Source organism: Hyperoodon ampullatus, assembly GCF_949752795.1.
Source record: "Hyperoodon ampullatus genome assembly, chromosome: 8".
Classification (NCBI taxonomy): domain Eukaryota; kingdom Metazoa; phylum Chordata; class Mammalia; order Artiodactyla; family Ziphiidae; genus Hyperoodon; species Hyperoodon ampullatus.
In genome coordinates this window covers 27,883,743-27,899,643 of record NC_136921.1, presented here as the reverse complement: position 1 = coordinate 27,899,643, position 15,901 = coordinate 27,883,743, and the positions used below count along the sequence as shown (strand labels likewise).

Sequence of the window (15,901 nt, the reverse complement as noted above, 5' to 3'; positions counted from 1 at the left end):
TGGTTTAGCTTTGTTTTATTCATTTTTCTTTATCAGTTTTAAAATTATTCTATTTATATTTTTAAAAATTGCATGCATATTTAACTCAACAAAGTCTAAATTTAATGAGTATCTTTACTCTTCTTTCAAACAGTAAAAGACTGTAGAGGGTTTTAACCCCAATTATTGTTCAAGATTTAGTTCTCTCATTTTTGTTTTAACATTGGTAAAGTAGACATTATTTTTATTGATTGTTAGGAAAACGATTTTTAAATTTGACCAAAAGCTTAGCATAGTCTTTGCTCACCATTTCTCCTTGCATCTCAGATGTTCCTTTCTAAGATCTATATCCTCCTGAAGGAAACCTTTCAGACATTTCTTTGGTGATGATCAACTGGCAGTAGCTCTCTCAGCTACAGTTTAACTGAAAATGTCTTTATTTTGGTCTCATTCTTGAAAGATACTTTTGATAGAATTAGAATCATAGGCTAAAATTTTCTTTCTGTACTTCAAAGATATTATCCCCTTCTCTTCTGGCTTAATTGAAATTCTTTTATAGGTAATGTGTCTCCCCCAATTCCTTCTCCCAGTTGCTTTTAATACCTTCTCTTTATTGTTGATCTTTTGCACTTTCACTAAAAAGTTTCTAGCCTATATTTCATATTTCATTAAGCCTGTGAATCATGTAATTGGCAAATTATGTCTATTCTGGAAATTTTCCAACTGTTATTTCTTCAAAGATTGTGTCTTTCACATTTTCTCTAATTTTTCCTTCTGTAAACTGAAAAGATGCATGATAGAGCTTTTCAGTTTATCCTCTGTTTTTGACAACTTCTTTCATATTTATCATTTCTTCATATCTTTCTATGCTGTATTCTGGCTAGTTCTCTTCCATTGCACTTTTTCTTTTTTCACCTGTGTCTAATTTCATGGTTCTTAACGAGGGGTAACTTTGCCCACCAGGGAACATTTGGCAATGTTTGGAGGAATTTTTGGTTGTCATGACTTGGGAATTGCTATTTGCATCTAGTCGGTAGTTAATAAAGATTCTGATAAACATCTCATAATACATAGTGCACACTTCACAAAAAAGAATTATCTGGCCAAACTGGCCAATAATGCTGAAGGTGAAAAAAACGGATCTAATTTTTGTTTTAATCTATCCGTTGAGTTTTAAATTTCAAGTACTATATTTTTTATTTGTAAAGGTTCTATTTCTTGTTTTAAAATTACATTGTCAACTTTGATAATCTAATTCCTTCTACTTTCAATACCCACATTAATCTGTAGATGTATTTGATACATTATGATTCCTATAGCCACAGTCTTTGTAAAGGATCTGATTCTACACTTTGCTGTTTCTTCCTACTCTTACTCATGGTGAATTTTTTAAAACATATTTTTAATAAGCTTAACTCCTTGAAACTATATCTGTGCTGATTCTTTAAGACCTGTGTTAGAAGCAGTGTTATTCAGTGGACCAGCAGTTTTAGCAACATCTGTGAGTATGTTAGAAATGCAGATTTTCAGGCCCTGCAACATCTGCAACAGAATCTCTGGGGGTGGGCCCAAAGAATCTATTTTAACCATATTCTCTTATACATACTCAAGTGACTCTTATGCATACTCAAATTTGAAGATTTGAGAAGCACTAGTTTAAAGTATTCCTCCAGAGAGGATTTCCATTTCTTTTCCTCAGGCACCTCAAAATATCACCAACCTAAGATCATTTTTTAACTACTTTTTGGGTGCAAGGAGCATGAAAGTAGTGCCCATTCTACTCCAAACTTATATGAAAATGTGGAATTTTGATTAGAAGTTCTCATTTAAGACTTTTTCTTTTTCTTTTTCTTTTTCTTTCTTTTCTACCCAGGGCCAAGACTAGTCATGCAAGCTTACTTCTGTGGGGTAGATCATTTTATTTTTCATGCAATGAAAGTGACACGCACCTGGGATATTGGCTTTATATAGGAGTGTATGGCCTGATCTCACACTCCACTTTGGACCCAGACATTTAATTTGTGGCCCATTGAAAACCCATACTCTGGTCTTGCCATAGTCAGTAGAAACCCTTGGGGCATATATTCCTACACTAGTTCACACCTTTCTCCCTACCTTCACCCCAGAGTTGCACTTTCTTGTAATTTCTGCTCTCCAATGGTCTATCATCTCATGTTAGAAACAAAAGCAAAAAGAAAGTGAAAAAATTGGGGTATTTTATCTAGCATTTTTAGGTGTCTAAACCAAAAGCTATTTGTCTTCACACCTAATCCATCATATTGTCAGAAACAGGAGTCCTCATTTGGTTTTTAAAACACTTACCCAAGATATTAGCATGATCTGAGTAAGTGTTAAAATGACTACCCCGCCAGACTGTGTACTGAACAATAATGCCTGCCTCTAGCCTGACATCTGAATCATTTCTGTTGCCCTCAGCTACTGCAGAAATGGGCAGGGGCAGAGACAGCCTGTCAGTTGCTTAATGATCTCAGTCAGGCAGAGAATTCAGTACAAGCTAAGTAATAAATACTGAGTCACAAGCACATGCCCTCTAGCAAACAAGATTCCATTGTACACGAAGAACCAAAATAACTGCTTATTCCCAGTGTTTTTAAATAAATAGGTATCTTACACCAGCAAGAGCTTTATATTTTATTGTAAGGCAATACAAATATTATGTAATTCCTCAGGGACCAACATAAACTATTCACTTTTTAAAACCAGTTAGTTCCTGTCCTGTGTTATGAGTTTTCAGGATCAGTCAGTGTTTCTTCTCACATAATAAGTTTAGATACAGTCCTTCAGGGAAAGGAATGTATTGCAATTATAACCTTCAATTAACCATCATACCTTGGTAACAATATTTTCTAGGTCCCCAGGCAAAATAAAGCACAGCTGTTTGAATTAGTATTCTAGTTCTCTTCTTTACTTTCATAAAGGAAACATTCAATATACATAACGATCTTATATAACACAGGAAAATGCCAAAGGAAGTCAAGGAAAAATAGCTTGATGCTTGATGTTTTCTAGCTGTAGAATGTTAGAGAAATCCATGCTGCATAATGCATGACATTTTGTAATTTTAACTAGACAGCTCTGTAGCCATTGCAGAGAACACCTTATATAAAACTGAACCATATGAAATTGATGATATTCTACTATTTTTGACCTTCAAACTTAGAAATTCCATAACGTTCAACCTAACATTTTATCTTCCTAGTTAAAATTGATTCTTGCTTGTCTGGGAACTATGAAGTTATGACATAATGGAATTGAAGCCACTCTGTGGTGTTATGGAACATAAAAAGGTGATCTGGCAGACATATTAATAAAAAAGAATTTAAATATGCCTACTTTTCATTTAGGACCACCAGCAAAATTGGTATACCAATGGTATTAAATTTTGTTTAGATGTTCACTTTTAAGTATGCCTCTGATACTCTGCGGTTCTTTTCATCCATGCAGCATTCTTCTGATTCATTTTTCTCCATTTGTGCTGTCTTTCTCTGTGATGTGAATTCATCCCTATCCATTCTGTCATGCCTCCATTTTTCACTGCTTCTTCAGATTGCACTGAGCCATAAGAGGTAAGCTCCATCAAAAGAGGGAAAATTGAATTTCCTTTAAGTCCAGGAAGAATCCTTTGTCTAAGGTATTCTGTAACCCTGCTCCTAAAATCAATACTTTCTAACTTACACTTTGAAAGGAACTTATAAGGAAGATAATTCCCCATAGCCACACCCACAGTAGACTGCCTTGAATACTTTCACACACAGTGTGAAGTTGATACTTGTTGCTGAGTATCTTCTACTAGGATTCATAGTTGAGTACTTAGCTTTGTACCGCAGCAGTATTCTGTTTTCTGTATAGTAACATACACACTACAATACCCCAGAAATTGGTAGTACTCAGTGCCATCTCAAGTGTGCTTTCACCTACCAGGTTTCTGAGGCTTATAATAAGAAGGCAATGTTTAAGTCACGCTACATCATCATCCCTTAATTCAAACAGTGACATTTCCAAAAGTTACTGGGTTTGATCCAATTTACATGGATCAAATTTATCAGATAATAACCAACCCTCCCTTTAATGTTGTGCTGTATGGTTAATTAATGGGAATTATTTTGATAATGATCTCAATTCTATTTCCCAATTTAGATTAGGATTTCTTAGGGCCAATAACTGATGATGTCTGGGTTTTATCATAAGAAGCTTTTCAGAGCAGAGAATTAAAATTGCTTTTCATTCAAAACGCCTTGAGCTTCCTAACCAAATAAAAACATATTTTCTAAAGAAGGCAAGCCAATCGACATAGGAAACCTTACATAGCACAATTTGGGTTTTTTATTCATCTTCTGTTAGTCCTCTCAGTGCCATCTAGTAGTTAAGAACAATTAAAAGAAAAAAAAAAACCCACCTCTGCCCCATACATTTGAGTTAGGTTAAGTTTTACCCTTGTTCATTGTGAAGGAGCCAGGGTTCATAACATAATGCTATTCCAGCAGTGTTGTTTCTGTCTTCCCATCATTAAGCAATGAATCCCATTGTTTTTTATTGGAAATGTGTCCAAATGTGACAGGCTAAAAATAAATTTGCATCACTCGCCTTGCCCTCCAGACTGGCATTCGTTTTTAGAGATAGATGTTCCAGCCTTTCCAGATGCAGATTAGCATATCTGAGGTGTTTAGTAAAATGAATATTTAATACAAGAAGAGAGTATAGATATTTAGTCAGTATATTATGGCACCACAGTAATGATAGGTTTGATACAGAAAGTCATCTGACCCTTTGCAATCTAAAGTCTTTCTATCCCTGTGACTTGCTGCAAAGTCTTGGCACCAGTGGAGTTGATGATAGTTTCTCATCACCAATGTCCATCTTTTATTAATGATAGAGTCTCACCATTGTGTTTATCTTGTATTCTGCCTTTTCACATAAATTAACTTTGTCATGGCAATACAACATATGCTTTTTAAAATTAAGTCCCAACATAAATAAATTTCTTATTAGAATTCTTGATGGTTTCATTTAAGTTTTAGACAATGAGAAAATGCTTAATGGGCTAACTTACTTGAATCATCCAGGGTATTTGAGATAGTGTGGTACTCAACAGTATGAAGTAGCCAACTCTGCCTGAAGAAGGAAGGGATTAAGGAAGGCTTCTTGGAGGAGGTAACTAAACTGAAGCTTAAAGTGGAAATTTGCCAGATGGAAAAGGGGCTTAAAGGCTCTGCAAGTCATGGAAACAACACATGGAAATGTATGAGATGTCATATCTGGGAGACTAACCAGTTTGACATAATTGGACCACAGAGCACTTGAGATGGGGATAGAGAGAGAGGTGAACCAAATAACGAATGTCAGTTATCTTTATTCATTGATGACTGAGGTAGATTGAGCCTATAATATATTTTAAATGGGAAAATGATGTGATTATACATTTGTGTTTTAGTAAATAACATTACATGACATTATTGTCCCTTTTTTTTTTTTTTAATTTTTTGGCTGTGCCGCACGGCCTGTGGCATCATAGTTTGCAACCAGGGATCGAACCTGCACCCCCTACATTGGGAGCGCAAAGTCTTAACCACTGGACCGCCAGGGAAGTCACAATTGTCCCATTTGTAAGCAGTGACTTTCTACATGTATTCTAGAAATCATCTTTTCCCAAGGCTTATATGAGTATAAATTAAGACAATGTAGATACCAAAGAGGAACTAGTACAGATCTGGGCATGAGAGAGACCTGAGATTGAATCCTGTGTTGACTTCTTCCCAGCTATACAATAGTGGAAAAATTATACCTCATTTAAAAAATATATTAAAATGAAGATATTGTTTCACAGGGTTGTTATGATAATTAAGAATTACAACTTATAAAAACTTATTGGCACGTATTGATATTCTCTGTATATTAGCCCCTATTTTAACATTATGGATCGATGGATTGTTAGGAATGCTATTGCTTGAATGATGAAAACAGTTTCAATTTGAAAACGTGTGCTTACTAAGCAACCTATGGTTATTAGGTAACTGAGGTGATAGCTAATATTGTGATGTATATTTTTTTAACTGGCACGAATGAATTTTTGATGTATGTCCTTTTTGCGACCTGTTGACCTATGGGAAAGTTCACACTCCTTCCCTTATTATTATCTTTTTTTTATATATAAAGAGTTCAGTAGATATCTCACTCTTACCAATTTCTGGGTATCAACTAAAAGCTGTTTCTTTTATTTTTCTCAAGCATGTCTTGACAAGATGGAGCCATATTTTTATTTTCCTGAAGAAATGCTCTATTTTTCATTTATCAATTAAGCAACTTCCTCTTTGTCAAACATATTCAGTTGAAACCATGCCTATTTGAGCAGAATTTGGTCTGTTGTTTATGAAAAATTGGGGAAAGAGACTAACTCAGTCTAATTTAGTTATTTGTTTGTTTGTTTATTTTCCATTTCAGGCCCCATTTTATTCTCTGTTTTCTCTCACAACTCAGCCTAATGTAGTAAGCTCTTCCTTTTCTTGCTAGCCAAAATGAGGAAGCAGTTGCACTTGCTTGGAGCTTGTGGATGGTCCTACATAACAAAATCCCTACTGACACCCTTGGTTAACATACGACTAGTTCTAGAAATTGAATATGTGTTTGCATCGTGTTAATTTTAGGTTTAAAAAAGCATATTTAAAATCTTCTGATTAAAAATTATTTCACACTTAAATCCCAGCTGTCTCTGAAATATGCAAAGAGTCATGAAATTACTTGATACTCTCCAAAAGGAGAAAACTAAACTCAGAAACCTACTTAAAATGTCTAATTTTTCAATACCCAAATTTGCCTTCATGGATTCATTTTTCAGATTTCCCACTACTATTGTAACCATGCTAACACTATGCTGGGAAATATGGCTAAACTAAATCAAAATACGGAGACGAAAATAAACTAAGAGTACATAGTCATTTAATTTAAGTTCAACTTCATTGTTTGTTAATCCTACATTACTCTTTCCTTAACAACCCTACTCAGGAAGCGCCTGTAGTAGCCAGAGCAGCGCTGTTCCTGGAATGTGCCCGTTTTGTTTACCGCTGCAACCGTGGCAACTGGCCAGAGTGGATGAAAGGGCATCATGTGAATATCACCAAGAAAGGCCTTTCCAGGGGACGGTCTCCCATTGTGGGCAACAAGCGGAACCAGAAGCTGCAGTGGAACGCTGCCAAGCTCTTCTACCAATGGGGAGACGTGAGCTTTTGATTTTCTTCTATAAAAATTAGGCTGAGTGAAGTGAAGAAGTTTTGTGTTTATGTTTGTTCATTTGTTTGGGAGACAATTTATTGAGTATCCATTATGTACTAGGCACTGAACAAAACATTTCAGGGGAAAATAAATGTAATTCATTTAATCTTCCCAGTAAATCTACAAAGTTAGACATTATTATCTCTTCTGTCTCTTTTCCTGGTCCTCTGCCTCTTTCCTTCCTATAAATGTAAACATTCTCAGCATCTCTTATAATTTCTTCCTGTATAATCTGCATCAGGATTACATTTATTCCTGTATTTTCAACTGTCAGCTGTATGCCAGGGGCATACACTTCTCTATCCATAGCACTCTTTGGATCCCCGACCGGCATCACCAACTGTACTTTGGAGGCATTCACTCAATGTCCTGAAACTCAATCTGACCAAAATAAAACCCTTCTCTCCATTTAAACACACCCCCATCTGCAACCCCTCTTGAATTTTTTATTCTTATTGATAGTACCACCATCATCTAAGATGACAGCCTTGAACATATTCCAAACCTTCTTCTCTTATTGATTCCACCTCTTCCATGTCACTGATGCCCTTTTAGGTCAGAACTTCATTACTTCTCATCTATATGACTAAAGTATTTTCCTATTTAGTCTCCTCCCACAATCTCCCCTCATCTGGCCCATCCTACACACTGCAGTAAAATCATCTCCCTTTGGCATAGCTCATCTAAAAGCAGAACATTCATACTTATCTCCCAGCCTCCAGACTTGCTCCCTCCAATTCATTCTTCAAACTGCTGTCAGAGTGATTAGGCTAAAATGCAAATCACGTTATAGTGCTTCAGTGGCCCTCCTTTTCCCTTGGGATAAAACCCAAATTGCTTAGCCTGGCATTGCTGCTCTCTCCACAACCTTTGTTCAAATCACACCAAGATTACGGATGATAAAGCAAATGAGCTAATGTATCTAAAGAACATTTATCTCAATGCTTTGCATCTAAGAGGTGTTCAATAGTAATGTTATTATATTAATTCTTGAAAGGATATATGATTTTTCTGTGCATTGTTAGGCAGCTATCACAGTGTTCCTCGAATGAGTGATAAGGCTCTCCCCCACTCAGAAAGTACCTTTCATCCTTCTTCAGAATGCAAAATGAAGTCCAGCTTCATGAACTGTAGGATCTAGTCACAATCTACCTTTCCAAGCCCTCAGGCACATTATTTCCTCTCACAAAATGGTGCTTCAACCAATTGGCTTATTTGTCAGTCTCTGAACATGTCAGTGCATTTCCCTGAATATGGATCTTTTGAAGCTTTCCATCTGGAATATCCACTTTTCCCCTTCCCTATTAGCCTACACAGCAATTCTTCAGAATCTACAGGAATGAAACTTTGTATGATTCTCTGAAATGAATCTGATTTCTCCATATTCTAATAAATAAAGTGCTTTCAGTCTTTTACACGACTGTTATTTTGGTATGTTATTACCTCCCCAAAAGACTATAAGCTCCTTGAAGTAAAGAGCAAGACACAGAGTCAGATACCCTATTTGACTCTGAGTTCAAGGTTGCTGAGCAACCTAGAGCAAGTCTTTCAACCTAACTTTCCTAAGTGCCTAACAATGATCCTTCTTTATGAAGGTTTATAATCTACAAGGGCACATCAAACAAAGATACTGATGTACTATAACAATTTATTCAACTTTATTTTTACTCAATACATAACAAATTACCTCACCTAATAAATATTTGATGAATGAAATAGGAATAAACGTATTCCCAAGGCACTTTTCTGGTCTTAGAAGAGACATAGAGCTCTTAATTATTATTTAGGTATTTAGTATTATCCCAGACAAATTCATTTTTTGAGCAACCTTTTAAGCTTTATGAACTGTGGGTTTAACTTAAATTGCTTGGTTTCAGCGTCCTGGGAGGATCGATGTAGATTTTTTTCCCCCTGTGAATCTCACTATTAAGTCTGCTGGCTCCACTCCAGACTCATAATTCCACATCTCCTTCCTTAGAGAGGATTTCCAAAAGAGTAGCATCAAGACAAGGCTTTTTGTTGAGGTGGTGGTTTTTGCTTTTATGTTTTGTTTTGTTTGCTTAAAACTTCTCAGGTTAGCAGCTAAAATTTTAGGATGCTGTGATATTTTTCTACACTGCTTTCTTTCTCCTTTTTGTGGTTTTTGTTACTCCCCACTTAATTCCAGAGTTTAAGCAGACCCCTTTCTTTTCAGATAGCCAAGACGTTCAAACAACTTGTGTTTTTATTTAAAGTGTTCTGGACATATCTTTGTCAGTTTCCAGTAGTGAATCTAATCTCTTGCATGCCCAGAATGTAGTAACTTTTCTAAATATTTGAAAAGGATGATATAGGAAGAAAAAAGAAAAGTAGCTGGAATTTTGTTCTTATTAATGCACAGAGTAACCAAACTGTCAAATTCTACGTTCAGTGCTCATTTTAGCTTTTTGACTCTCTTTCTTAAGCATGCATCTCCTCTTTTGTTGCATACAATTTGTCATTGGAATGTAAAAGGAATTAGATAGAGGTAGCATATTTTGTATTTTCTTTTGGAAAATTCCTTTTGGTAAATCAGACAATAGTACCTGATGATTCAGAAGAACAGATACTAAGTGTTGGTTTTATGAATACCTTGTAAGAGCCAGTATTGCCCATGTGCTGACTTATTAAAAATCATATTTCTAATGTTGATGTTGGGTACACTATCAAAAGAATAGTATTTCTTTCTCATTCATAGTGTATCATGGAGGTGGGGAACAAAGTCTCTAAGAAAGTCATTGATTGCATATATGATGACAGATACAAATAAAATTGCAGTTCCAGAATTCATGCCAATCTCCAAGCTCATTAGCATGATAGTGCCTTTCTCATAAAATAGCATAATCAGAAACACTCTGAAGAACTGTGACTTCTTATTTTTTACTACAGCAAAATCCTTCATTAGAGACAACTGTAAAACAAAACAAACAAACAAAAAATGACAAAAAACAAAAACAACAACAACAAAAAACAACTGCATACTCCCTTATGTGAAATCTATAAAATAGATGACTTTTGAGGAAATAGAAATATTTTCAGAAAATGTTTTGTATGAGAATAAAAAATGCCATTCCATTTCCTAAAAGTCTTTAGACACAGTGACCTTAGAGATAGCATCAGTGCCTTCCCTCTCTGGGTTCCCACATTGGGAAATGAAACACGGTGATAACAACACTGTGGCAGACAGAGGAGGCCTATACTGAAAATAATTCCCATTAATTGGTTGCTGGTGACCTCTGTAATGTGAGAGCCTATTTTACAGTCTGACGTATCTCATGCTGTTTCATTCTTCTTCTCTTCATGGTAGGCAATTGGCATCCGGTTGAATGAGCTGTGCCATGGGGAAAGTGAGAGCCCAGCCAACCTACTGGGTCTCATTTATGATGAGGAGACCAAGAGGAGACTGAGAAAGGAGGATGAGGAGGAAGACTTTTTAGATGACAGTAAGGAGACTCCCTTTACTACAAGAACCCCTGCTTGTAAGAACCTCTGCTTTAGGAGCACGTAATATTTCTCTTTCCTCTTTCACATTCTTACCACCCTCCCATGTCTCCCACTGCACCTTCTCCCCTATTCCCTCTGCATGGATGTGAGCATGTGCATAAAGCCACACAAAGAGAGAGCAGGAACCAGAAGGAGAAGACTGTAGACAGGGGCAAAGAGTTGGCAATATGGAAAACTCATTGCTTTGTAGTCTCTGACTCTTAATATTGTAAATACGAAGATCAGTTTTAGGCCTACTTGAGAAAACATAGTTGTGCTGCCCCAGAAGAGGGCTGGTCAGGGTTTGTATTTTATTACTGCTCTTGGAGTTTTAAAAAAGGGTTAGACCTGAGGGAGACCTTCAAGATGGCAGAGGAGTAAGACGTAGAGATCACCTTCCTCCCCATAAGTACATCAGAAATACATCTACATGTGGAACAACTCCTATAGAACACCTACTTAACACTGGCAGAAGACCTCAGACCTCCCAAAAGGCAAGAAACTCCCCACGTACCTGGGTAGGGCAGAAGAAAAAAAAGAGACAAAAGAATAGGGATGGGACCTGCCCCTCTGGGAGGGAGCTGTGAAGGAGGAAAAGTTTCCACACACTAGGAAACCCCTTCACTGGTGGAGGCAGGGGTGGGCGGGAGGGAAGCTTCAGACTCACAGAGGAGAGCACAGCAACAGGTGTGCAGAGGGCAAAGCAGAGAGATTCCAGCACAGAGGATCGGTGCCGACCAGCACTCACCAGACTGAGAGGCTTGTCTGCTCACTTCCTGGGATGGGTGAGAGCTGGGAGCTGAAGCTCGGGCTTCGGAGGTCAGATCCGAGGGAGAGGACTGGGGTTGGCTGTGTGAACACAGCCTGAAGGGGGCTAGTGCACCACAGCTAGCCAGGAGGGAATTTGGGAAAAAGTCTGGAAGTGCCTAAGAAAAAAGACACCATTGTTTTGGGGTGTGTGAGGAGAGGGGATTCAGAGCACCGCCTAAATGAGCTCCAGAGATGGGCGTGAGCCATGGCTATCAGCACAGACCCCAGAGATGGGCATGAAACACTAACGCTGCTGCTGCAGCCACCAAGAAGCCTGTGTGCAAGCACAGGTCACTATCCACATCTCCCCTCCTGGGAGCCTATGCAGCCCGCCCCTGCCAGGGTCCTGTGATACAGGGACAACTTCCCTGGGAGAACATATGGTGTGCCTCAGGCTGTTGCAACATCATATCAGCCTCTGCTGCTGCAGGCTCACCCTGCATTCCGTACCCCTCCCTCCCCCTTGCCTGAGTGAGCCAGAGCCCCATAATCAGCTGGTACATTAACCCTGTCCTGTCTGAGTGAAGAATAGATGCCCTCAGGCGAGCTACATGCAGAGGCAGGGTCAAACCCAAAGCTGAACCCCAGGAGCTGTATGAGCAAAGAAGAGAAAGGGAAATTTCTCTGTGCAGCCTCAGGAGCAGCAGATTAAATCTCCACAGTCAACTTGATGTACCCTGCATCTCTGAAATACCTGAATAAAGTTCAGGGCACTGGTCCACAAGAGACCTCCCGGCACCATATAATATCAAACAGTGAAAGCTTTCCCAGAGATCTCCATCTCAATGCTAAGACCCAGCTCCACTCAACGACCAGCAAGCTACGGTGCTGGACACCCTATGCCAAACAACTAGCAAGACAGGAACACAACCCCACCCATTAGCAGAGAGGCTGCCTAAAATCATAATAAGGTCTCAGACACCCCAAGACAAACCACTGGACACAGACGTGCCCACCAGAACGACAAGATGCAGCCTCATCCACCAGAACACAGGCCCTAGTCCCCTCCACCAGGAAGCCTACCCAACCCAGTGAACCAACCTTAGCCACTGGGGACAGACACCAAAAATAATGGGAAATATGAAACTGCAGTCTGTGAAAAGGAGACCCCAAACACAGTAGGTTAAGCAAAATGAGAAGACAGAGAAACACACAGCAGATGAAGGAACAAGGTAAAAACCCACCAGACCAAAAAAAAAAGAAGAGGAAATAGGCAGTCTACATGAAGAAGAATTCAAAGTAATGATAGTAAAGATGATACAAAATATTGGAAATAGAATGGAGAAAATACAAGAAACATTTAAAAAGGACCTAGAAGAACTAAAGAGCAAACAAACAATGATGAACAACACAATAAATGAACTTTAAAACTCTCTAGAAGGAATCAATAGCAGAATAACTGAAGCAGGAGAATGGATAAGTGGACTGGAAGATAAAATAGTGGAAATAACTACTGCAGAGGAGACTAAAGAAAAAAAGAATGAAAAGAATTGAGGATGTCTAGAGACCTCTGGGACAACATTAAATTCAACAATATTTGAATTATAGGAGTCACAGAAGAAGAAGAGAAAAAGAAAGGGACAGAGAAAATATTTGAAGAGATGATAGTTGAAAAGTTCCCTAATATGGAAAAGGAAAAAGTGAATCAAGTCCAGGAAGCACAGAGAATCCCGTACAGGATAAAAACAAGGAGAAACATGCCAAGACACATATTACTCAAACTATGAAAAATTAAATACAAAAAATGTTAAAAGCAGCAAGGGAAAAACAACAAAATACATACAAGGGAATCCCCATAAGGTTAACAGCAAATCTTTCAGCAGAAACTCTGCAAGCCAGAAGGGAGTGGCAGGACATATTTAATGTGATGAAAGGAAAAAACCTACAACCAAGATTACTCTACCCAGCAAGGATCTCATTCAGTTTTGACAGAGAAATTAAAACCTTTACAGACAAGCAAAAGCTAAGAGAATTCAGCACCACCAAACCAGCTTTACAACAAATGCTAAAGGAACTTTTCTAGGCAGGAAACACAAGAAAAGGAAAAGACCTACAATAACAAACTCAAAATAATTAAGAAAATGGTAATAGGAACATACATATTGATAACTACCTTAAATGTAAATGGATTAAATTCTCCAACCAAAAGACATAGACTGGCTGAATGGATACAAAAACAAGACCTGTATATATGGTGTCTACAAGAGACCTACTTCAGACCTAGGGACACATACAGACTGAATGTGAGGGAATGGAAAAAGGTATTCCATGCAACTGGAAATCAAAAGAAAGCTGGAGGAGCAATTCTCATATGAGATGAAATAGACTTTAAAATAAAGACTATTGGGCCTCCCTGGTGGCGCAGTGGTTGAGAGTCCGCCTGCCGATGCAGGGGATACGGGTTCGTGCCCCGGTCTGGGAGGATCCCATATGCCGCGGAGCGGCTGGGCCCGTGAGCCATGGCTGCTGAGCCTGTGCATCCGGAGCCTGTGCTCCGCAACGGGAGAGGCCACAACAGTGAGAGGCCCGCGTACCACAAAAAAAAAAAAAAAAAAAAAAAAAAAAAAAAAAAAAAAAAAAAAAAAAATAAAAAATAAAATAAAGACTATTACAACAGATAAAGGAGGACACTACATAATGATCAAGGGATCAATCCAAGGAGAACATATAACAATTGTAACTACTTATGCACCCAACATACGAGCACCTCAGTACATAAGAGAAATGCTAACAGCCATCAAAAGGGGAAATTGACAGTAATATAATCATATTAGGGGACTTTAACACCCCATTTTCACCAATGGACAGATCATCCAAAATGAAAATAAGTAAGGAAAAACAAGCTTTAAATGATACATTAAAGAAGATGGACTCAATTGATATTTATAGGACATTCCATCCAAAAACAACAGAATACACTTTCTGCTCAACTACTCATGGAACATTCTCCAGGATAGATCATATAAAGGTCACAAAACAAGCCTTGGTAAATATAAGAAAATTGAAATAGTATCACATATCTTTTCCAACAACAACGCTGTGAGACTAGATATCAATTACAGGAAAAAATCTGTAAAAAATACAAACACAGGGAGGCTAAACAATACACTACTTAATAACAAAGAGATCACTGAAGAAATCAAACGGGAAATCAAGAAATATGTAGAAGCAAATGACAATGAAAACACGATGACCCAAAACCTATGGGATGCAGCAAAAGCAGTTCTAAGAGGGAAGTTTACAGTAATACAATCCTACCTCAAGAAACAAGAAACATCTCAAATAAACAACCTAAGCTTACACCTAAAGCAATTAGAGAAAAAAGAGCAAAAACCCCCCAAAGTTAGCAGAAGGAAAGAAATCATGAAGATCAGATCAGAAATAAATGAAAAATAAATGAAGGAAATGATAGCAAAGATCAATAAAACTAAAAGCTGGTTCCCTGAGAAGATAAGCAAAATTGATAAACCATTAGCCAGACTCATCAAGAAAAAAGGGAGAAGACTCAAATCAACAGTATTAGAAAGGCAAAAAGGATAAGTAACAACTGACACTGCAGGAATATAAAGGATCATGAGAGATTACTACAAGCAACTATATGCTAATAAAATGGACAACCTGGAAGAAATGGACAAATTCTTAGAAAAGCACAACCCTCCACTACTGAACCAGGAAGAAATAGAAAATATAAACAGACCGATCACAAGAACTGAAATTGAGACTCTGATTAAAACTCTTCCAACAAACAAAAGTCCAGGATGAGATGGCTTGTCAGGTGAATTCTATCAAACATTTAGAGAAGAGCTAACACCTATTCTTCTCAAACTCCTCCAAAATATAGCAAAGGGAGGGACACTCCCAAACTCATTCAACGAGGTCACCATCACCCTGATACCAAAACCAGACAAAGATGTCACAAAGAAATGAAACTACAGACCAATATCTCTGATGAACATAGAAGCAAAAATCCTCAACAAAATACTAGCAAACAGAATCCAACAGCACATTGAAAGGATAATACACTATGATCAAGTGGGGTTTATCCCAGGAATGCAAGGATTCTTCAATATACTCAAATCAATCAATGTGATAAACCATATTAAAAAATTGAAGGAGAAAAACCATATGATCATCTCAATAGATGCAGAAAAAGCTTTCAACAAAATTCAACACCCATTTATGACAAAAACCCTCCAGAAAGTAGGCATAGAGGAAACTTACCTCAATATAATAAAGGCCATAAGTAACAAATCCACAGTTAACATCATTCTCAATGGTGAAAAACTGAAACCATTTCCTCTAAGATCAGGAACAAGACAAGGTT

At 37.7% G+C, this 15,901-nt stretch overlaps 1 protein-coding gene across 5 annotated transcripts in view; it reads left to right on the top strand.

Annotated features, from left to right (window-relative positions):
* The window catches only part of UNC80 (unc-80 homolog, NALCN channel complex subunit), a gene marked incomplete at both ends in the record, with an annotated part of 239,774 nt that overhangs the window by 97,345 nt on the left and 126,528 nt on the right, over positions 1-15,901 (top strand). For 4 of the 5 annotated variants that reach the window (XM_079710608.1, XM_079710606.1, XM_079710605.1 and 1 more), the window contains 2 exons: positions 7,000-7,212; positions 10,592-10,727. In XM_079710608.1, coding sequence (XP_079566734.1) covers positions 7,000-7,212; positions 10,592-10,727 — 349 coding nt within the window. Of the gene's footprint in view, positions 1-6,999; positions 7,213-10,591; positions 10,764-15,901 lie in introns of all 5 variants that reach the window. The other variant, XM_079710604.1, reaches the window with a different exon arrangement.